Here is a 23167-nt window from a genome sequence, read left to right as displayed (position 1 = left end):
TCCCTCTCCTCCCTCTCCCTCTCCTCCCTCTCCCTCTCCTCCCTCTCCCTCTCCTCCCTCTCCTCCCTCTCCCTCTTTCTCTCCCCCCACACCTCGTGGAGGATGTATTTCTATCCAGTGTACAGTTGCTCCTCATCACTTGAAATCCTAAGTCACAGAGGTGTGAGTGGAGACAGGCCAATTGTTACTAGGTACAAAATTCCTGTTGCCTTCAGATGTCTACAAACTCAAAACCAACCTTATTGCTGAGTTACCTTACAGAATTCATCTGACAAAGGTATAAAGAATTCATCCTATATCTAATCAAGTTTAAGTCCTTAACAAGTATCAGATTAAAATGATTGGCTTGAACTCCTGATCTTTCTTCTACCTCTCAAGTGCCAGGTTTACAGGCTTGTATGACTATTCTGGGCTGGAAGCAACTTTCTTCTGTTTACATTTTACTGTGTGTGTGCTCGTGGGATCAGAGGACAACTAACAGGAGTTGTTCATCTTACCACAGGTCAAGTTGTCAGGCCTGGAGGCACACACACTAAGCCATCTTGTCTACCCTTGAGGTATCTACATTTGGCAAAATATATTTTAAAATGAAATCCTGGGTTTCCCCCTTCTTTGATAGCCTTCTCTATATATGAAAAGCCTAGGAAAGCTGGCTTATTTATCTCTCTAGTACTCGTCTTCTAACGACACCAAGGAGTTTGAACTATATTTTTGTTTTATTCATTTTTTCCATTCTATGCAAAGCATAAAAGTCTCACCTTCTTACCAACAAAGAACTAAACTTTATTTTCAGGGAAGTCACAAGAGGCTCATTTAGTTAGTCACTTGAACTCCAAGAAATCTAAGAGCCGTTTAGCCTCTCTTCATTTGTAATTTGGGCAAACTACATAAACCCATCCACTGCTTACCCAAACCCAGGCCATGAAGAGACCTATTTCATCTCTGCCTCCATTGCAGGGAGTGGTGTGTGCTCCAGTTGGAAACCTGCCTGGCTCATCTTGCGATCCACAACAGCCCTTACTACCCTGTCTTACTCACACTAGAATGAGAGTGTTTTCCTCAGGAAGCATTTTCAGAAATGCTAATAGATAAGAAATTTCAAAGCTTAAATTGGAATACTGCTAAATACCAACAGCAAAATCACGAGAAAAAGACTAAAAAGAATCCTAAGGATGAGAGAGAGTGAGAGTGAGAGTGAGAGTGAGAGAGAGAGAGAGAGAGAGAGAGAGAGGGGACCAGGATGTTTGTATGATGGGGTCAGAGGGCTTTGCAGGAGTTGGTTCCTTCCTCATTATCTTGAGATAAGAGCTCTAGTTTCTGATGGGATGCTGCATACTCCAAACAACATGATCTGCTCAATTCTGTCTCTGCCTCCCATCTTACTATGGGAACGCTGGGATTACCAATGCTTGCTAGCCCATCTGACTTGTCACATGGGCTCCAGAGTTGAATTTAGGCTTGCTTTCATCCACTGAGAAATCTCTCTGGATCATAAGCTAGATAAATTATGTGTAGTGTTTTTTTGGTTTGTTCGTTTGTTTTTAAACCACAGCTCCTCCAAGTACACATCTCTTCCCAGCTTTTAGACAGGGTCTCATGTAGCCCAGTTTGGCCTCAAACTTGCTGTGTTGTCAAGGATGAACTTGAATCCCTGGTCCTCATGCTTCCTCCTCCTGAGTGCTACAATACAGGCGTGGATTGCCATGCTTCTTCTCTTCTGCCATTCTGAAGAGTGAACCCAGGGCTTCCTATGTGACAGGCAAGCACTGTAGCTACTGAACTACACTCCAGCCCCTAATTATATTGTAAAAAGATAAAAATCAATCAATTTTATTATCGGAAAAAAGCAAAAATTCAAAATCAGAGTATTATTTAGAAAATTTTAACTTGAAGGAACTCATAGCTGGTATCATAAGCCTGAGCAAAAGCCCAGTGCTAGGAGGTTATAGGCTCTAGGAGGGAAACGGTTATTACTGCCTTGGTCATGTTGCCAAACTGCTGGCCTCAGCCTTGGCCAGACAAGCATCTCTCTGTAATAACCAGCAATTAACCAAGTAACTCCTTAATGGTCAAAATGCTGACAATATGTGACTGGGTCCTAAATGTGTAGGGATACATTGTGTGAAGGTGTGTCTGGATAGCTATACAAACCCCCATATACATTAAGGCTCAGGAAACATTGTGGAAAGGGGGCCAGAAAGAATGCAAGAGCCAGAGGATCGGGAAGGGATGCTGAGAAACGTCATCTTCTGGAAAAGACATGGCAGTGTAGTCATAACTCACTCAAGCTACAGTGAGCTGCCCAGGATCAGGCAACATTCCAACAGGCAGCACTAACTGGACTAAATGGGTTACAAAGGTGGGGCATGAAGTGGGGACAGGGACATGTTAGATGCACAGGAAGAGCGAGAGGGAAGAATTAGGAATAGATATGATGAAGATACATTGTTTACATTTTGAAATTGTCAAAGAATAAGTAAAATATAGATTTCATCAAAGTAATTTTTCAGAAGAATTTTATTTGGTTAAATTTTCTAAAATAAAATTTCAGGTTTTTCTTAAAGGACCACTTTATGCATAACAAAACCACTAGTCAAAAGTGTCAAGTCCATATGTAAGACCAACACCATCCTTTAAGAGAAAAGAGAGAGCCAGGCTGTGATGGCACACGCCTTTAATCTCAGCACCCAGGTGGCAGAGGCAGGTGGATCTCTGTGAGTTTGAGGCCAGCCTGGTCTACCGAGTGAGTTCCAGAATAGTGAAGACTATGCAAGTAAACCCTATCTCAAAAAAAAACAAAAAAAGAGGAAGGAGGGAGGAAGAGAGGAAAGAAGCACCAGAGAAGAACAGTTGGTTGATTTAATTTACTCATAGGTACAAACTTATTAGAAGAAAAAATTTGAGTATGAACATCTTTTTTAAAGACTGTGTCATCTATGTCTCCAATGGCAGGGAGTGTGTTCGAGTCAGAAAACTAGTCTGACTCCCATCTTGCTGTACAAGACACCTTTTGCTACCCTGACTTATATGTGCTGCAGAGTGTGCAACTTTAGGGAAGCATTTCCTTTTTTAAAGATTTATTTTTTTTATATATATGAGTACATTGTAGCTGTCTTCAGACACACCAGAAGAGGGCACCGGATCCCATTACAGATGGTTGTGAGCCACCATGTGGTTGCTGGGAATTGAACTCAGGGCCTCTGGAAGAGCAGTCAGTGTTCTTAACCACTGAGCAACCCCACCAGCCCGGGAAGCATTTTCTAAGTTAGTGCACAATACATTTCCTGAGCTTACTCTCAGGATTCGTTGTATAGCCTTGGCTGGTGTGATGGTTTGAATATGTTTGATTGAGGGAGTGACACTATTTGGAGGTGTGGACTTCTTGGAGTAGGTGTGTCATTGTGAGCGTGGGCTTTAAGAACCTCATCCTAGCTGCCTGGAAGTCAGTCTCCTAGCAGTCTCCAGATGAAGATGTAGACCTCTCAGCTCCTGCACCATGCCTGCTGGGATGATGCCATGTTCCCACCAGATGACAATTGACTGAAGCTCTGTAAGCAGCCCAAAATAAATGTCCTGATAAGAGTTGCTTTGGCTGTGTCTGTTCACAGCAGCAAAACTCTAAGACAGCTGACCTGGAACTTGCTACATATTCCATGCTGGCTGCAAACTGTGTCAATCCTCCTGCCTCACATCTGAAGTGCTGGGACTATAGGCATGTGCCACCACTCTTGGCAGATTAAGGGTTTTGTAATGATATACTGACACCTTTTTTAAAAAGCTGTATACTCTTTCCTAAACCTCTGTGTTATTGTTTTGTGGTGTTTTGTTTCATTTTAGGGATTTGTTTTGTTCTGAGGCAGGATTTCCACATATGCTCTATGTAGGCCTTAAACTCACTAGGTAGCACAAAGTAGGCTCAAACTTTTCAATCCTCCTGCTTCAAGTTCCTCAGTGCCAAAAGTACTATTTGTAAATATATGTTGTACTAAAAAAAAAAATGGACAGAAAACAAAAATAGTGCTCTCTTCTCCCGTCCCCAGTCAGGACACTATGCAGCTGGTCTCAGCTCTCCTATGAGTGCCAGAAGGCACTAAGAGCTGCAGGCTGCCACTCAAACAACAATCAATACAACATAGACTGCAATGTGCTTTGTGATTCTGTAATATGACTAAGGTTAAGGGATGACTCATATTTTATGGGTATAAAGAGGGGAAAGCCAGTGCTAGTTTCTCAAGACAGAAAGTAAAAAATAATAATTAATTCTGAGTTGGATGAACCAGAGTTGTCCTGAGTCCAAAGTCTGACCTTATTGTCTATTTCATGAAGGTTATATACCTTCCTAGCACCCAGAGCAGGGCCCTTAACTTAGAAGGCACACAATACGTAACTGTGGGATGAAGTGACGAAGAAACAGTGCTGTTATGACTTGCTCAAAACCACATGTCATCATCACATAAAATCTCCCACCTTTCAGGTCACATGACACACATGTATCTGAAACTGCTGTTTGAAGCAATAAGTAAACCTTTTATTCTTTAATCACGGAAAGGAACTCAAGGCAGGATAGAATCCCTTCATTTCCACTTGAATCATAATAAGAGAGTTCTCTGTAGAATACATTCTATACAAAGTCATGGATCCCACAGAACTTTTCTTGTTAACCATCAGATTTTCTGACAAGATTAAGAAAATGAAAAAGAAGGGTCCTTATTACTCTCAAGACACCAAAATAACAGCTCTTTGGTTTTGTTTTCCACATAAAGTGGCAAATGTCAAGCAGCAATCTATTCATCATTGAAGAAGGCCGACTGCATCCTAAAAGTCCCTCTTCTTATTGGAAGGGACTCTTGTTCACAGCACACTGCTACAGCTCAGTCACACAAAGGATAATGTCCCGCTTGCCTTTCCTTGTTTGTTCTTGTCAATCTGACACAAGCTAGGGTTATCTACAAGGAGGGAACCACACTTGAGAAAACATCTCCTGGGGATGGGGCTGAAGGCAAGCCTGTGAGGCATGTTCTAATTAGTGACTGATGTGAGGGCCCAGCCCACTGTGGTGGTGTCACTCCTGAGCAGGTGGCCTAGGTGCTACAAGACAACAGTCTGAGCAAGACATGAGGAACAAGCCAGTAAGCAGTACTTCTCCATGGTCTCCGCTTCAACTCCTACCTCTAGTTTCTGCCTGCCCTGACTTCGCTCTGAGATGGAGTGACCTGAGTATTGCCAACTGAAATACACCCTTTCTTCCCCAAGTTGCTTTTGGTCATGGTGTTTACCATAGCGAAAGAAACCCTAACTAAGACAGGTGATTATTCTGTGACGCAAACAGCAAACAACTGTGTATTGAGGGTGAAGATGGGAAGTGGCAAGTGTCTTGGTTTTGGAATGCAACATACACTATTCTAGTAAGTCCTACCTCCCAGAGCCACTTACACAGTGTGGCCTGGAGAAGGACTGAAAAGGTCCACCCTGTCTAGTGTTCTCTGCAGGGCAGATCTTCGAAGTCTCTCTGTCACTAAGAGAATCCTACCCATCTTTACCTCCATTTTCCCCCTTGTTCCCTCTCACCAGCACTTGAAGTTTTCTTATTTTACAGGATCAAGGCTGAATTCACTTCCGCTTTCTTCAAACTTAGCGTTATTTCTTATTATGGTTTGTATGATGTGTGTATGCGAGAGTGCAGACAGCCATGTGCCATAGCGCATCATATATAGAGGGCAGAGGGCAGCTTGAGGAACTGGTTCTCTCCTTCCACTGTGGGTTCTGGGAGCAAACTCAGGTCTCCAGGGTTACTCAGCTGCCACTTTCCCCACTGAGCCACTTCACTTGCCCTTCACTTTTAAATGTTAATTACATAATGAAGAAAATACTGCTCTACTCTTGTCATAATGTAGAAAATATAGTGACTCTGGTTGGTACAAATATTCTCCATGGGGGGGGGAGCCTCAAGTAAATGGGTTTCTAGGCCATGAGATACCTCCTAAGAAACTGGGTGAGGCTACCCCAGAGCTTTGTCCCAGAAGCACAGAGATGGATAGAAGCTCATCTCAATAGGAATTTCAAGCTTTATTCCACCACTTATGAGATTCACAGACAAAGAGAAAACAGATGAAAAAGAAAAAGAACTGACTTAAGTCTTTATACGCATCTGTATTATTTACTTTCTTAAACAACTTTCTCCTACAATTTCATTATAAAAGCAAGTCATAATGAATTATGAAGAATTTTATCTCTAATAAAGCTAGATAACTAGAAGTTAGCTGGCACAGGACTTCAGTTTGAAAAAAAAAAAAAAAAGGAAAAGCCCGTATTTGGCTGATTATCAGGAAAGAGACAAATGACGAGAAAACAGGAACTCTGTTCTTTTCAAAAGAACAAAAAATTAAATTGTGAGTGTATATGTGTGTATACACACATACTTACTTGAGTATGTGCATGTGAGTGCAGTGCCTGCGGAGGCCAGAAGAAAGTGTCTGATCCCCTGGAGCTGGAGTTCCAGGCAGTTATGGGCTGCCCAATGGGAAGTGAATTCAGGTCCACGGCAAGAACAGTGTGCACTCTTAACCACTGAGCCACCTCTCCAGCTCAAGGAACTCTTCTTAAGAACACTGATTTAAGCCAGGCACAGTGGCACAGGCCTTTAATTCCAGCACTGGGAAGGCAGAGGCAAGCAGATCTCTGTGAGTCTGAGGGCAGTCTGGTTTACACAGGGCTACACAGAGAACACTGTCTTGAAAAATAAAAACAAAACAAAAACCCTAAACCACCAATTTATACATCTAGATGGAGGAAGGAGCTGGTTTATATTTTTTTTTTTTTTTATGGGACACACAGGTTGTGCCTTTTTTTTTTTTTTAAAGGTTTATTTATTTATATGAATACACTGTAGCTGTCTTCAGATACACCAGAAGAGGGCATCAGATCCTACTAGAGATGGTTGTTAGCCACCATGTGGTTGCTGGGAATTGAACTCAGGACCTCTGGAAGAGCAGTCAGTGCTCTTAACCGCTGAGCTATCTCTCCAGCCCCAAGGAGCTGGTTTATTATGTGCCAAACATTGCTGAGTTCTTCATACAATTTGTCTCATTTTAGTGTCAATCCCAAAGGGTAGGGATTACTAGGTCCACTTTACGCAACCACACAGCTAAGTGACAAACCCAGATTGCTACACAGTTCCTCACCTACCTAGCAACAAAGGCTTTGTTTAATCAGTTCCTGATGACCTACTATATATCAGGAACTATCTGATTTGATATGAGGGAATTTCTGAAAGAGTTAAAGAGGGCACAATATGCCAAGCAGAGACCTTACTCTATGCTTAGAAAGTATGTTGGCTGCAAAGTTAAAAAAAAAAACATAATATGAAACAAGATAGCATCCTCCAAGAATGGCTGAGGTATCACTAAAGAATCACAGAGAAAATATTTTCAAGAAGCTTAACAATCAAGTTTCTGCCTACTGACAATCCCTTCTGTCTCCTGAAGCTGACTAGAGGAAAACTCCCTTCCCACACCAGCTGTTCCGAGGGAGACATTACTGTTGTTCTGAAAGGAAAAGAAAAAAAAAAAAAACCAGTATGTTGCATGATAGTGGTAGCAAAGGGAGCCGATGAAAGAGGAAGATTATGACTTCAAACTGTCAGATAACCCCAAGAGCTAACTTGGATGGCCAAAGGCAAAGGAACGAACAGTGAACTGAGAAATGACGAGCTTCAGCATCCATTGTTCTTATAAGAGATAGCAAGGCCACTATGATACCAATAAAACTTTATAATTCTTTTCTTTTTTTTCTGTGTTTTTGAGATCGTCTCTCTACATAGCTATAGGTATCCTGAAACTCATATGTTGACTAGGTTGGCTTCAAACTCACAGAGACCCACCTGCCTCTGCCTCCCAAATGCTGGGATTGAGTATGCCACCATACCTGGCCTAGGATTATTTTCTTGAGGCAGGATTTCATATATCCCAGGTGGCTCCAAACTCTCTGTGCAGCCAAAGAGAGCACTATATGTCTGATCTTTCTGTTCCACCTTCTGAGTGCTAGAATTACAGATATACCTTATTTATGCTTTGTTGAGGTAGAATCCAGGTCTTTGTGTATACTAGACAAGTGTTTTACTGTCTTAGTTAGGATTACTATTGCTGCAATAAATCACCAAGACTAAAAGCAAGCTGGGGAAGAAGGGTTTATTTGGCTGACACTTCCATATCTCTGTTCATCATCAAAGGAAGTCAGAACAAGAACTCAAAACAGGACAGGAACCTGGAGGCAAGAGATGATGCAGAGGCCATGGAAGGGTGCTGCTTACTGGCTTGTTCAGCCTGCTTTCTTATAGAACCCAGGACCACCAGCCTAAGGGTGGCACCACCCACAATGGACTCCCCAATTGATCAGTAATTAAGAAAATTCCCACAGGCTTACCTAGAGTGTATCTTATGGAGGCATTTCCTCAACTGAGGCTCCCTCCTCTCTGATGACTCTAGCTTGTATCAAGTTGACAAGAACTTGCTAGGACAGCTACTAAACAAACTGCATCCCAGCTCCTGGATAAGGATTTTAAAAAAACAAAAGTCTTGCTGGAGGATTACTAATAGGACTCATGCTTGGTATACACAAGACATTGGGTTCAATCCCCAGTACCAAAACCAACAAACAAAAAAACCAAACAACAACAACAAAACATTCTCCTTTAAACAACTCATCTTCTTAGCATGTGCATCAGCCTATAATAGGTGTTCCTGGTTTTCTCGGCACAGTGTAAGCAGAATGCTGCATTTCACGATACGTCGTATGTACTGGGGGGAAGGTAAGAACGTTAAGCAAAGAGCGCAAGCTTACTATCTCCAAGGTATTTATGGTTAAATGTTGTTTTGAACTTCTTATATCCTATCTGACACATCAGTTCAGTTTCTCCTTACTGACCCATAAAATAACTTTTTCTTCAATTATCACTAAAATATCACTCCTTACTTCTCTGCTTTGAATAGTCTAACTACCCAACCATCTGGACCTAATTCCACGGACTCCTTCCTCCCAACAGCATCTTGCCACAGACTTCTATTCTACTTACCCACCAACTCTTATCTTTTAATCCAGTTACTACAGTCTGCAGACAAAGCAGCATTTAATTAAAGGCACTGTGCTGGCTAGTCCTGGGTCCTATAAGAAAACAGGCTGAGCAAGCCATGAGGAACAAGCCTATAAGAAGCACTCTTCCATGGCCTCTGCATCACTCCTGCTTCCAGGTTTCTGCCCTGTTTTTGAGTTCCAGTCCTGATTTTCTTCAATGATAAACATCAATATGGAAGTGTAAGCCAAATAACGCATCCCTCCCCCACTTGCTTTTTGGTCATGGTGTTTCATCACAACAACAGAAGCCCTAACTAAGAAAGGTAACATACAATATTTGTTTTATTAGGCACAAGAATAAATGCCAATAACTAGCTAGAACCTGAGAGATGCTAGTCTCCTAGCAAAAATCTTAAAGAAATTTCAGAGTTAAATTTTTGTATAAAATTTTTGTTCTCTTATGATGCTTTGTGGTGACTGGATTTTGAAAGCATTAACTGCTAAAATATAATAAAAAAAATAGTGTCTGTATTAAAAACAGGTTATTCCCACTGATAGTTGAGGCTTATAAAGAGAAAATTTTATCACTGTAACTGGTTAGTTACAAATATTTGCCAAGTAAATAAGATAGTCCTTGTCTGGAAGTATTATTCTTCCTCAGTTCCCTCAAATATATCACTGGACATCATGATGAGCCAATAACCTTGCTACTGGTAGCTAGCTGCCAGGTGACAAGTACAGTTCCCAAAGGTCCAGAAACCTTTGGTGGGATAGACAAGCTACCGATAAGGCAGAACAACACAGCTGTCTGTGGTGGCTCATATCTAGAATCCCAGAGTGTGGGAGGCTGAGGCAGAAGAATTCTAAGTTCTAGGCCAGCTTCTGCAAAATAAATAACAAGACATGATGATGATGATGATGATGGTGGTGGTGATGATGATGATGGTGATGATGATGATGGTGGTGGAGGAGGAGGAGGAGAGAGGGGAGGAGGAAAAGAAAGAGGAAGAACAACTTCAGAGCAACTGAAATTATGTAACAGCCACAATAAAGGAAGCACTGCAGAGGCTGTGGGAATCCTTCTAGGTTGAGCAAATTGAATCTTTACAAAAGAAACACACACACACACACACACTCACGCACACACCACTACCACCAGATTGTGCGAGTGTGAGGCAGACAACTATTCCATTAGCCCTGTAAGAAGAACTTTTAAAAGGAGGTGGGTAGATGCAGATGTCAGAAAGTAGGTGGGGGTAGGGAAGGAAAAGTACTTTTGCATATAAAATACTTTGTATGAGGAATTATGAAACGTGCTGCCAACTGGAAAAAATGCCACATTTGAACACTAGGTAAGGTCTCAAATACTAATGGCTTAACAATGTTCCTCTTATTGAAATACAAACCATGAGTCTCAGGGGATCCAGAACCAACAAGCTGGCAATACCATTCAGTGAGAGTTGAAGCTGGTCTATTATGGAAGATGCTGAAAGCGGTGGGGTTATGAAGACCTTAACATATCAGAAGAATGTCCATTGTATAAGAGGCATGGGAATTCTGTTTTGATAGTTTGGCAGCTCAAAGGGACATCCATTTCCCCTAATTCAATTTTGGTTTCCTTTAGCTAAATGTTTCCTTTCTTTGCTACCCCCTCTCCAAATCAAATAGAAGCATGAACTCACTGATCCTAAATATAACTGGAGCGGAACAAAATATTTTTTCACAGGCATGCACACTCTTCAGGTAGCTATGCCCCCCTGCTCCAAGACTTGAGCTAAGCATCTCTGATTATTCAACAGATGAAAGCCTGTGGTAAAAGTGTGGTGGCCAAATCCACAGAAGCCACACACACACACCCCACACCTGCCACCCCCACAGGCTTAGCATCATAGGAAGCTAAACTTAGAATCCCTGGAGTCTGCTCCCAGCTCCACATCAAAACCACTGGAGAAAAAAGCAAATCTGGAGAAACTGCTTAAGGGAACCTTCAGCCCAGGAAAGAGCATGAGAAACCGGAGGAAGTTCTCAGGAGTGAGAACTTTCATTTTAACCACACCAAGAAAAGGCTGCTTTGGTATTGTAATCCCAGTGCCCTCCTCAATTATGATCTTGGTGTGTATGTGTGGGGGGGACACACACACACACACACTTCAGATCTATTAGCAGTGAGCCATGGGAGCGCTCAGTAGTAAGATGAGCTCACATAAACACTCATGGGACAACTTGCCCTTTCCTTGTAGTGCCTTTGTTATATCAGTTCAATTCACAGAAGAAAAGTAAATTAACATTAGAAGCCAAGATCAAGGGTCTGTGGAGACAGTTCAGTAGGTAAGAATACTTGCTGTGAAAGCCACAAGACTCAAGTTCAAATCCCTAGAATTCCTGTAAAGCCAGGCATGGTGGAGAGGGCTTGTAACCCCAGTGTTGGGAGGCAGAAACACGTGCATCCCAGGAGCTTGCTGGGTGGCCAGCCTCATTGGAACAGTAACCTTCAGGTACAATGAGACCCTGTCTCTAAAACTAAGGAAGAAGGACTGGAATGATGGCCCAGCAAGTAAGTACACTGGTAACTCTTCCAGAAGACCCAGGCTTGAGTCCCAGCACCACATAGTAGCTAACAACCCTATATAACTGCACATCCATGGGATCCAATGCTCTCTTCTGGCCTCTACAGGCACTGCATACATGTGAAGCACAGACATACATACAGGCAAAACATTAACACAAATAAAATAAAAATAGATCTTTGAAAAAATAAAGTGAAAAGTGAGGAAGGCACCTGACATACTGCTCTTGATAAACACAACAAAATAGATAGATAGATGATTGATAGATAGATGATTGATAGATAGATAGATAGATAGATGATAGATAGATGGATGGATGATAGGTAAGATAGGCATACACAAATACACAATAGGTACATACATAGACAGACAGACAAATAGAAATAAAACCCTAGAAATGTAAATTAAATAGAGCTGGTGTGAAACTCAGCAGTAGAGTGCTTGAAAACAAAGGAAGCCCACCACCAAAACTGAACTGAAAGAACATGGAGATTGTTACATACACCTCTCCAGCACATAAAGATAAAAGAAACATGAGAAGGAAGTGAGAAGATAGCCTCCACCACAGACTCCTTCACTGACAAGGAGACCAAGTGTCTCAGACGAGAGGCAGAGAGGGACTACAAAGGCAGAAGCACTCTCCCAAACCAGCCAGCCATACTACCCATCCTGTGGAGCACAGCCAGACAAGGTGGTAAACCCTGAGTTTTAAGCACTGTCATGCTCTTTTAATCCAACCTACGCTGACCCAACCATCACATCCTTCAACCCCAATTCTGCTCTAGCCATGGCCTACTCCTAGCTTTCTAGTAGGAATGGAAGGCCAGGAAAAGAGAGGAGGCCTACTTGTGTGGGGGCAAGAATGACGAAGAAGCAACACGATACCTTAGGAGATGCACAGCACCTGTGCTTTCTGTAAGAGTTTATGTAAAAAAGAGGCCAAGGTATTCTTCAATAAGAGGACTGCTTTGTTCCCTTATACTGACTCAGACTGGGTTCCTTGTCAGGTTGGGGAAATGAGCTGCTCCACTCAGTAAATTAACAGCACTGATGAGAAAGCAATAAAATCTTCTCCATGGTCTCAGTTCTACGAAGAATATTAACTATTCATCATCTTACTGTCCCTTTAGAAAGAGATGGCTAGAGACGGTTCTAGCAATCTCTTCTTACTAAATCGAAAGGGGCCTCCTAACTCTGATAACTACCCTGTAAGATCTTGTCAAGATGCAGCGATCACACATCCTTTCCTGTCTGCTGGAGACAGATGGTCCCCAGGGCCCTGCAGTTGACAAGCAGAGGCATGAAACTGCTACCCCATTCTCATTCAGCGTCATAGATTGCAGTCCTCTCATCCTACATTCCTGTCAGAGCCCAGAATTCATCACCAGATACTTTTCTAAAGAGTCAGGAAAGCAGCTGGCACAGGCCTGTGTGAGCTGGTACCTGTAGAAGAGCATGCTGCATTGTCACCTCGAGGTCGGCTAACACATGAGCAGCGTCCTCACTGTCTTCTTGAACCTCCAGGTCCTCCTCAGGGATGGTCTCCCAGTTGTCCTGATGTGAAGCTAGCGTGTGCACTAGCTCATACTGACCGGGGAGTGCCAAGCTGACCTGAGTCCGAGTCCCATAGGTGAAGCGGAGGCGCCGAAGCTTACAGCTCTCGTCACTGTCCAGCTTGAGGGTGGGAAGCACCCGCACCCCCAACAGCAGGTTCAGCAGCTGGCACTTGGCATTGCAATCCTGGCCAAGGATCAGTATACAGGGAAGGCGATCCACCATCTGCTGAAGATACTTCTCTTCTGTAGGTGGGAAGGAAATGCAGCTCAGCTGGCCTGGTTGGGGAATGGGGAAAGTGGAAGAAAAAGAAGTAGATAGAGTGAGGAGATAGAGAGACTCAGACAGAAACTCACCTAGAACTCCAGAGTCCTAGAAGGAACACTTGCAGGAGACTTTTGGTTAAAGGAGGTATTGGGAAAATTTACTAGTTAGAAAACGGTCTTCAAATGTCAGAGTCACCTGGCCAGCTCATTATGGAAAGCAAGCTGCATACCACACAAGGTGACAGAAGCCTGATAGCCCCTCCTCTTTTGTGTATAGTGGAGGGATATCTAAGGAGTTTACAAGGATTCTATCACAAACACAAGATTATTAACTTAGGCAATAACTAGGGTCTGGATCCAAATAGAAATAAATGAATGCATAAAAATAAAAACCTTCCTTCTGATAGAAGGCAAAATGTGTGCATGCACAGCCCCTTTAAATCCCTACCCTATGCAGTGTCAGCTTTATGGTCCTCATTTAAATGTCTTTTATACCCAAATGCTAATGAATACACGTGGGAGGAGGGGCAGTGGAGACCTCTCTGAGATGGCTTGAGCTCTAGTGTTTGCGGCTCATTACCCTGGCAGCTGCCCACAGCACCCCAGCAGCCAAGTTTTCCTAGGACGCTGGATGCTTAATTGAGATCTATACTCCCTAATCAAGCCATACTCTTTCTGTTGGTGACCATGAGTAAAACAGAGGGACAAAACTGCCCAGCAGGATAAAATCTAGGCAAATCTAAGAGATGTTATCTCAAAAATAATCTCCTTTGAGGATTCGGCCATTAATCTAAAGGACTCACTTCCTCAAGCAGATCTTGGTAGTATTATAGAGACCAAAAAGCTTGAGAACCTGTTTGGGAAAGAATATGGCACTGGCTCCTGGATATGCTCAAGCATGTACTCAGCACTCTCCGATTGCCTCAGCAGTGGGATCTGCCAACACTTAAGCTTACGTGGTAATACTGAGATACTATTTGCCTTAGTCACCTAACAATACAGTATATCAAACCATTTGTGGGCTGTTTTATTCCTGAAGCAACAAGCAAGAAGCCTGACTCATTGGAAAAATAGTTCTACTTCACAACGTACCTGTCTCATGCCCCCTTATCTTCCACAAGTGACATCACCAGAAAAGTTTAAGAGGTCTGTCCTCCCTAAGTCCTTCTCTATATTTATTATGGTCTTCTGTTTCATGCCTATCTCTGAATGCAACACCGTGGCCTCAGTACATCTATCAGCAACAGTAAAACAAGAAACCTACTCTCTCAGGAAAGAGACAGGCTCCTCTGGAAATGTAGAGAGCATTTCCCGAGTGTCATTTCTGTGCAAGGTATTTAGTAAGCACAAGAGTGAATACCAAGCTACTTACTGGTAGAATCTCTGGCATACACTCTAGGGCAGGAAGGCACAAACACTTCTCTGAGTGACTACTTGGGAAAGAACAATGGGCAAGTCTTGAGTCCCATGTACTTTCATTCACTATAAGTCATAATGTATACCATGCAGAGCAGAGGTTCTTCTATTACTGTTTCTAAGAATCAAACCATGAAGAAATTTTCCAATTCTCTGCATCCTCGGCACCCAACACAATGACTGACAGTGTTTGAATGTTATATATTTGTTCTGTGTCAGAATTCATTGGTTGTGAAGAGTTGTCTACAAAAGTGACTCTACAACGTTTGCAAAGTACAGCATCGTGATGAACAGTTTCAAGTGAACCACCACTCCTAAAATGCGCCATCTTCCCACAGAGAGTAGCTGTGAAGAAAACAACTGCAGAATTTGAAAAGAGGAGGTCACCTAGCCTGCCTCCACTCTCATCTACAGATCCCAGGCTCCTCTTTTCCTGGCCCTTGCCAGACTCTCACTTAGGTAACAAGTGTCTGTTCCAACTGACAGCCTTGAGTTCCTCTCATAGAAGCTGTTTTATAAGCAAAGCAAACCAATAGCCCTCAGTGAGTTCTAACACTGCGGCTCCCTCTAGCAGAGTGGATAATAAAGCCAACGGAGCCTCTTTAGGACAACACTTCTGACACAGACTATCAGCAACAGAAAAGCCAGTAAAGCATGCTGCATCAGCCAAAACCACAGAGACACACCCCATTATTCATCTGACCCAAATCATCACCTTCCTGTGCTCCATCTCTCCTACAAAAATAGTCTGCAGAAACAAACTGCGACAGTCAAAGCAGCCAAGACTAGTGCAATGGCAAGAGGGCTGAGGTTGAGCCCAGTTCTGCTTCTGGTTTCCAGGCACTCAGCCAGGATTCCATGTGCAACCTAGACCTTGATCATGGGCACTCCTGTCTCTTAGTGTTCAACATAACACTATCCAAGCCCTCTCCTTCTCCCATAAAACTTTAGCTTTTCCACTGCTCTCTAAGATGTCTGTGAGATTTGAATAAGTGGATGAGAGAAATGAAGCTGAAAGCAGATGCAGTCATCTTCCTTCCCTGGTTACCTCTGTGGCAAAGAGCACAGCTGGTACTGGGAGCAGCCCTGGGGGCATTTTCTGATCCTCACACTGCTCATCTATGAACTGAGAGAGAGATAGGCCACCTTTAATACTCTTTTCAGTTTTAAATTCTAGTTTTAACTGGTCTGGTTGTTGTTGCTATTACAGTCTAAGAATATGTAGCCCTGGCTAGCCTGGGCACTAAGTAGTTAAGGCTGGCCTGGAACTCAGAGATCCACCTGCCTCTGATTCTTAAGTCCTGTGTCATCATGCCTGGCTGTTTTTATTTTTAAATTGTACGTGAATTTAATTATGAAATCTCCTCCTGAACTATTTAATACAGATCAAAGGTGAGTAGACTAGCCAGGGGCTCTAAGGACCTACAGCAAAGTCTTAGCATATCTCTAAAGAACAGATCAAAAGCTGTGTCTGACATTGGAGGGAGGGAGGCAACCTGCTTCTGAGTTACAGACTTGTGAGTTAATCAGTTTTCTCTGGTAATTAATACAGCAGCATCTGCATATGGGCTGCCAGAAGGTAGCAGCAGGCTTCTCAGCTGGCGCACATTAACCCTGCCAACTCTGACTGCAGGAAAATTCAAATTGTCCTAAGTGCAAACCAAGGCTTTAATCTCTCTGCCTTTCTTCATGGTGGTTGTTCTTAAATACAGAGTTACCTTGAATGAATTTCCTTCTAACAAACGTTGCAAGTTAGGAGGAAGAAGTGCAAACAAAGGAGTAAGCCATCGTGCGCATTTGTTCTAGTTAGTATTTTTCATCCCTATACATCTTCTATACATCTGCTATACACTGATCTCTATTTGCCTCATTTCAATGTACTTGATTTGATTCTACCAGATAATTTTTGTCCTCATCTATAAATCAGGAAATAAGCTTTTTTAAAAAGAAGAAGAGGAAGAAGAAGAGGAAGAGGAGGAGGAGGAGGAGGAGGAGGAGGAAGAGGAAGAGGAAGGGGAAGAGGAAGAGGAGAAAGAGAAAAGAAAATAAGAGAGAAGAGAAGAGAAGAAAAGAAAGCAGCCAAGGCTTCTGCACTTATCTAAGAAATTTAAAAGGCTGTGCAGAGCTATACCTTGGTCTCAGCAAGGACACAAGACAATGCCCCAACCTTGGCCATTTCCCAAGCCAGGGCTAAACAAACAAAAATTGGTAATTACAGGACTTCAGTTTAAAACAAACTGACATAGCCCCTATGAATGTTGCTCCAGACCATGAGGAATAAAGCCGAGGGCATGGCATGGTGGCTCATGCTGCAATCTCAGCACTAGGAAAGTGGAGGCAGTTAGGTCAGAAGTCTGGGCCATCTTGGGCTGTAATGAGAAGCTGTATAAAAACAAACAGGGGCTGGAGAGATGGCTCCAGTGGTCAAAAGCACTTACTACCCTTCCAGAGGGCATGAGGTCAGGTCCCATGCCTCCTGTCAGACAACTTACAATCTCACAGTCCCTCATGTCACAACACTCACAACAAGCAGTGCAGGCAACTCTAGCTCCAGGAGATCCAAGCTCTTCCTTGGCCTCACAGGTACCTGAGACTCACGGCACACACAGAGAATGTACAGGAATGAAAGAAAATGCTTGGAGGAGGGGGGCAGGATTCAAGACAGAGTCTCACTTTGTAGCTCTGGCTGTCCTGGAACTCATTATGTAGACCAGGCTGGCCTCAAACTCACAAAAATCCACTTGCCTTGGTCTCTGAGTGCCAGGATAAAAGGCATGTGCCACTACACTTGGTAAATCTTATAAATAAATAAATAAATAAATAAATAAGCAGAATTACTTTTGACTGGTGCACACTCAAAAACACTAGTAGTTTCTATAGATTTCTGGAATCTCTTTTCTAAAAAGAAGCTGCAGATGCTTTTCTAAGAAGTTCTGCATACTCTTCCCATCAGCCAGGGTGTATTACTGTTTGGATTTGAAGTATGAATCCTAAAAAGAGAAGTGGCATTTTATGCCACTGGTGCCCTGTTAGGGTACACTGGGTTGTATTTGCAGAAACGGCAAATGGGCTGTACCCACACACACCCTTTCCTGCTTGTTTTCCACCCCAACCAATCACATATACTTGTGGTGAGCAAAGGCTAGGGAACATCAATCAGCTCACAGTACTATGTAGAATATCATGACTCCTATCTTCATCTTTTTACACTATTGCATCTTACTGGGACCCAGAACAGACTGCTAAAAATATGGCACTTTGTCATGCTGAATACTTCGATTTAAAGAATGAAAGGTCTCTGAAATGAAGTCCCTCTCCTGATTCTTCTGCCTTCCAGTTTTCTACCCTCCTCCAAAGTAATTCATAGAATTCTCTATTTTCTTCCCCAAGGTAGACATGGAAATTGGAAAATCCTCCATCTCAAGCCAACCATAAAAGAGAGAAAATCACTCTTTTTTTCCTTTTCTTGAGCCAGGCTTTCTCAATGTAGCCCAGGCTGGCCTTGAATTCACGGCAATCTTCCTGCCTCACCCCTGAGTGTTGGGATTATCGATGTAAGCCGCCCTACTTCATTTCTTTTCTCTTGATCTCAGCAGTGTCTTGCTTTATGCTAAGAGGAAACAGGGCTATATAAAAACTGAATAGACAGGCCATGCTGGGCCTCCCCACTCTGTCTATACTGTTACATCAGATCCAGCTAGTGTCCTTCTACACAGATGTCCCCTCTTCACCAAACCTGAGCACTACAAGCACATTCCCAGATTTAGGGCCATCATTTACGAAGTTCTGTGCACATAAAACTCCAATTCAATCTGTCACTGTGCCTTGCTCTTGTTAACCTGGTTTTGCTACAGGATCCTAGGTTATGACCCTTAAGATAGAGAAGGAAAGGTGTCACTGACTGACAAGACTTCAGAATCATTCAAGTCTTAACTCAGTTGGTACTCAAGCACACTTCCTTCCCTCAGTTCATTTGTTTGTTTGTTTGTTTGGTTGGTTGGTCAAGAAAGGGCCTCATTCTGTAGCTTAGGCTGGACTACAACAATCCTCCTGCCTCTACCTTCCTACTGTTGGGTTGTAAGTATATGCCACCACAACCATACTTCAGGGTTTTTGTTTTGTTTTCTTTTGTCTTTCTTTCTTTTTTGTTTCTCTATTTATCTCATTTTAACTTAACTTCTATATATAATATGTACTTTTATGGCAAGCTACCATAAGTCCTGTCTAAATGCAAATTAAATAGATTATATAATTAACTAAAATGAACCATGACACAAACATACATTTCCAAAATGAGTAATAATATTTTATATTACATTAGCTATATGTGCCAAGAGTAGAGGAAAGGATCAATCCTAAGTTGAAAAAGAAATGCTACATAGTCTTTCTGCTATAAGCTTCAAAGTAATGAAATCTGAAACAAATTCCCAGGTGCTTAGAGAAAAAATTCTAGATAAGAAACATATTTATCATTTCTAGGGAATTCTCTGAGTATCCACTAAACACAAAAGATTCTAAATAATACAGCAGACACCCGACTTACAAAAACATATGTTTAGGTACACCGAGTTTTAGAATCTTTGGGACCAAGTAGGACAAAGAACTGTTCTGGAAGGAATGGTGTTTGGAAAGAAGAAGCTGAAGTCAAGCATACAGCCAGTACTTGCATTGAAAGCCCCAGCCCAGCTGCCAGAGAATGAATGGCTAAAGTTATTACTCTATGGGAAGACCTCCAAAATCATAGAGGTTGTCCTGGGTTGGAAAGGAAAGGCGAGACCTTTTTAGCAGCTGGTACCACAGGAGCCCTGTGAAAAGATAAAGACAAGTTCCTTTCTGAGTGAAAGTGCTCCTGGCCCCATCATAGTGCACAGGGAACAGAAACGGGGGCTGCTATGGATACAGAAATGGAAACAATTCCTCGAAGAACCCAGGTACATGCTTCACAGAGGCCTTAGAGTCTGTCATTTGTGAGAAAGCATATTAACCATTAGGAACAGTTCAAAGATGAGGGAGGACATACCAAAAGGACACTGGAACCAGCCTGAAGGAGGAGTCACTAACCACACAGATAATTTATGCAAAAAGAACTGAAAATTATAACCCACCTTAAAAAAATCCTAAATCCAAGCCCACACTGATATAAAGAAAGGAAAGCTTCTCTTGACAGCAGAATAGCAACAAATAAAGACAGAAAGAGGAATATAAAAACTACCACTGAGCAGGTGAACACTCTCAGGGTGTTAGGTCTGGAACAGTGGTTCTCAGCCTTCCCAAACCTGACCCTTTCAAATACAGCTCATGTTGTGATGGCCCCGGCCATAGAATTATTCTGTTGCTACTTCATAATGTAATCTTGCTACTGTTATGAATCATAATGTAAATATCTGTGTTTTCCAATGGTCTTAGGGGACTCCTGTGAATAGGTCATTCGATCCCAAAAGGCTCATTGCCTTGAGAAATGCTGGTCCAGAGAAAGGAAGAGTTTTGAGGAACAGGCTTTCAGTGAACTCTAAGAACATTCCCACAAAGGATTAATCAAGAGCCAAGGGAGAGATGAAGTTAAAGTGTAGATGTCCAGAGGGTACTTGCCTAACTAGTGAGAAAGCTTAGCATCTCCAGAACAGAGGCAGCATCATGTGCTCTGGGAGTGGAATCGTCTAGTCATTTCTCTGAAAATTTTGATGAGTACTTACAACAGAGATTAAGGTCATCTACACAATGTAAGGCCTGTTCTCATAACTTGTCAAAGACACAGATGTCAGGGAAAGGGCAAAGAAACTGCTCCTCAATAAGAGTCTAAAGAAAACAACTAAAAGTCCCGTGTGTTCAAAGGAAACGCTGGGGCCTTGCGTTGGGTGTCAGTGAGCTCAAATCACGAAAGACTGGATGCAGTGACTCCATGCTAACTGCCTGATTTGGAGAGCTACATGATGGTGTGTATAAGCATGTCCTTGATGGGGTGAACTGCACACTGCGGTGTTGAGAGACGACACAACCTGTCTGCATCTTGCTCTTAAAAGGCTCTGAAAAGATAAGACATAATACGGGAACATTTGTCAACTGGGAAATGTGAACAACTGGATAACCATATGAAGCAAATATATGAGTTCTCTTCATGGTTCTCAAAGTGTTTATGTGCCTGTGAAATTATTTCAAAATACTTTTTTTTTTAACAGCCCAAAAGGACATCTAGTTAAGACACAGGTCTAGATCTCTGGAAATATGAGATCAAGAGACACACTTTAACTCTACAGGAACAAATCATCAAATACAGTAACAACAGGATTTGGTATATTTTTAAACAACTTAATAACAGTGTCTTAGCCAGGTGGTGGTAGCACGTGACTTTAATACATTAGGGAGGGAGAAGCAGGCAGATCTCTGTGAGTTTGAGGCCAACCCTGTCTACAAAGTGAGCTCCAGGAGAGTCAGGCTGTTACAGCGAGAAACCCTGTCTCAAACAAACCAACCAACCAGTAAACTAAGTTTCTTCCTTGTTCTCACTCCTGCCCACTGGGATCTTCCTTTGGCTTCCTGCTCCCTCTTGGGGGCAGATGGTGTCTTCAGGGCACTGATCTAGGTTGTTCAAATCCATAATACAAGGCGACAGTACTCCAACAGACCTACTTATAAGTCATTAGTGAAGAAGCATGCAGAGAAACTTGACCTTACAGTGCCTGCAAGTGGCCCCTCTGTTCCCTGGGGAGTACAGGCATCCCCCCTTCCACACTTAAGAACCCAGCTTTTCCAGGTTAGACTAGTAGGAATGTCTATGTCTCTCCATGGAATAAGCACCAGAGAGCAAGTCAGTTGTTCCTTCAAGAGAAAGTGAAATCATTTTCACAGAGAAGCCTTGTATGACAAAAACTAAGACTGACTGTGCTCCACCCGGCTACTGTTCCCCACAGCCTTCCTTGTCCTTCCTATCTTCATTACATTAAAGCCAAAGCATATTTTACAGGATATTCCTAAAGAGAAAGCTCAGAAAAGTCCAGCTATGGTCTCTCTAATCTGAATAGAAATAATTTTCATAGAAACAAGTCTTGTAACCTAGCTGCATCCGAGCTCTGCAAAGTCAGGGGTGGTGGAGATGATGTGAGATAGATGAGGAAAAGAGAGAGAGAGGAGAAGGATGGGGAATCTTGGGAAATCTCTCCTTACTCTCTGGACTGGATAAAAGCCACCAAAGTGGAATCAATCTGACATAAGTAAGGCATTAAAGCTCTTAATCTGATTAATCTAAATTTAGATACTTCACATCCATCCAAGTAAAGAGATAAAAGGCACTTTAAAAAAAGAAATGTATTGTAAAATCAAAGACTTTTATGAATACATAACCAAGACATTGTTCTTCAGAACAATTCTGATGCATCAATTAGCTAGACATGTGAAAAGCAAGACAGTTCTTACATCCCACTTCCATCTTCCTGCCCAGAGAACAGTGCCCCAGGGAGCAGAAGCACAGCTCCAAAATGAGCCTGGTCCAGAGATTCCCACAGCCACGTGGCTCAGAGCTGGGGAATACACTCACACCATTCACATTAATCAAGCGGAGGCAGAAAGTGCAAGACTGGCCCTTCAAATGAGGACAGGGGAGCCAATGGTTCCCCATGCTAGAGCTGACTTTGCTTCAGTATTTTGATCTAGACTTAAGAACATTATACATAAGGGGACTTTCACAAAAACCATTTTTAATACAGCTCAAAACAAGAATACAACCACTTCTAGGTCTCTATCAGGTCTCAATTTCCAAGAGCCCAAGACCACCAAAAAGAATCTTCAAGCCCAGAAAGGGCCTGTACTAAGCCTGAGCATCTCCACAAGGGATTCTAGCCAGTTCCGGGAGATAGGAAAGATACCTTCCCCACACACAGTACTGACTCCCTGTACCATGGAGAAAACAAAACCCACTGTTCTAAATGCTATTTCCCCACACGCAGGGTAAATTCACATTGGATCTTGTAACCCTTATGGGCGGAGAACCCACATTTCTAAAGAAGCCTCACATTATTCTAAGAAAGGTGGAGATGGGAGGCTCACTAATGGCAATGGGATGGGATGATTCTGCACTGAACGACACAAACATGACAGTGTCAGAGGACCTCAACTCCTCTCAAAGTGACCCTGGCCCTACAGTCAGGTAAGTTCTCTCTACTGATGAGCCAACCTCCATCCCTCAACTCTTTATCAATGCCATATTCTCCCTCCCTCTCTCTCTCTCTCTCTCTCTCTCTCTCTCTCTCTCTCTCTCTCTCTCTCTCTCCCTCCTCCCTCTCCCTCCTCCCTCTCCCTCCT

At 42.7% G+C, this 23167-nt stretch overlaps 1 protein-coding gene across 1 annotated transcript in view; it reads right to left on the bottom strand.

Moving 5' to 3' along the window:
- Positions 1–13415, bottom strand: part of Dstyk (dual serine/threonine and tyrosine protein kinase) — a 34023-nt gene extending 20608 nt beyond the window's left edge. The window contains exon 1 of the mRNA XM_028764637.1: positions 13080–13415. Coding sequence (XP_028620470.1) covers positions 13080–13415 — 336 coding nt within the window. The remainder of the gene's footprint in view (positions 1–13079) is intronic.
- Between the last annotated feature and the right edge of the window lie 9752 nt (positions 13416–23167).

This window comes from Grammomys surdaster, unplaced genomic scaffold (genome assembly GCF_004785775.1).
Source record: "Grammomys surdaster isolate TR1022 unplaced genomic scaffold, NIH_TR_1.0 145, whole genome shotgun sequence".
Classification (NCBI taxonomy): Eukaryota; Metazoa; Chordata; class Mammalia; order Rodentia; family Muridae; genus Grammomys; species Grammomys surdaster.
Note: the sequence above shows the minus strand (reverse complement) of the source record. Positions and strands in the feature narration are given on the sequence as shown.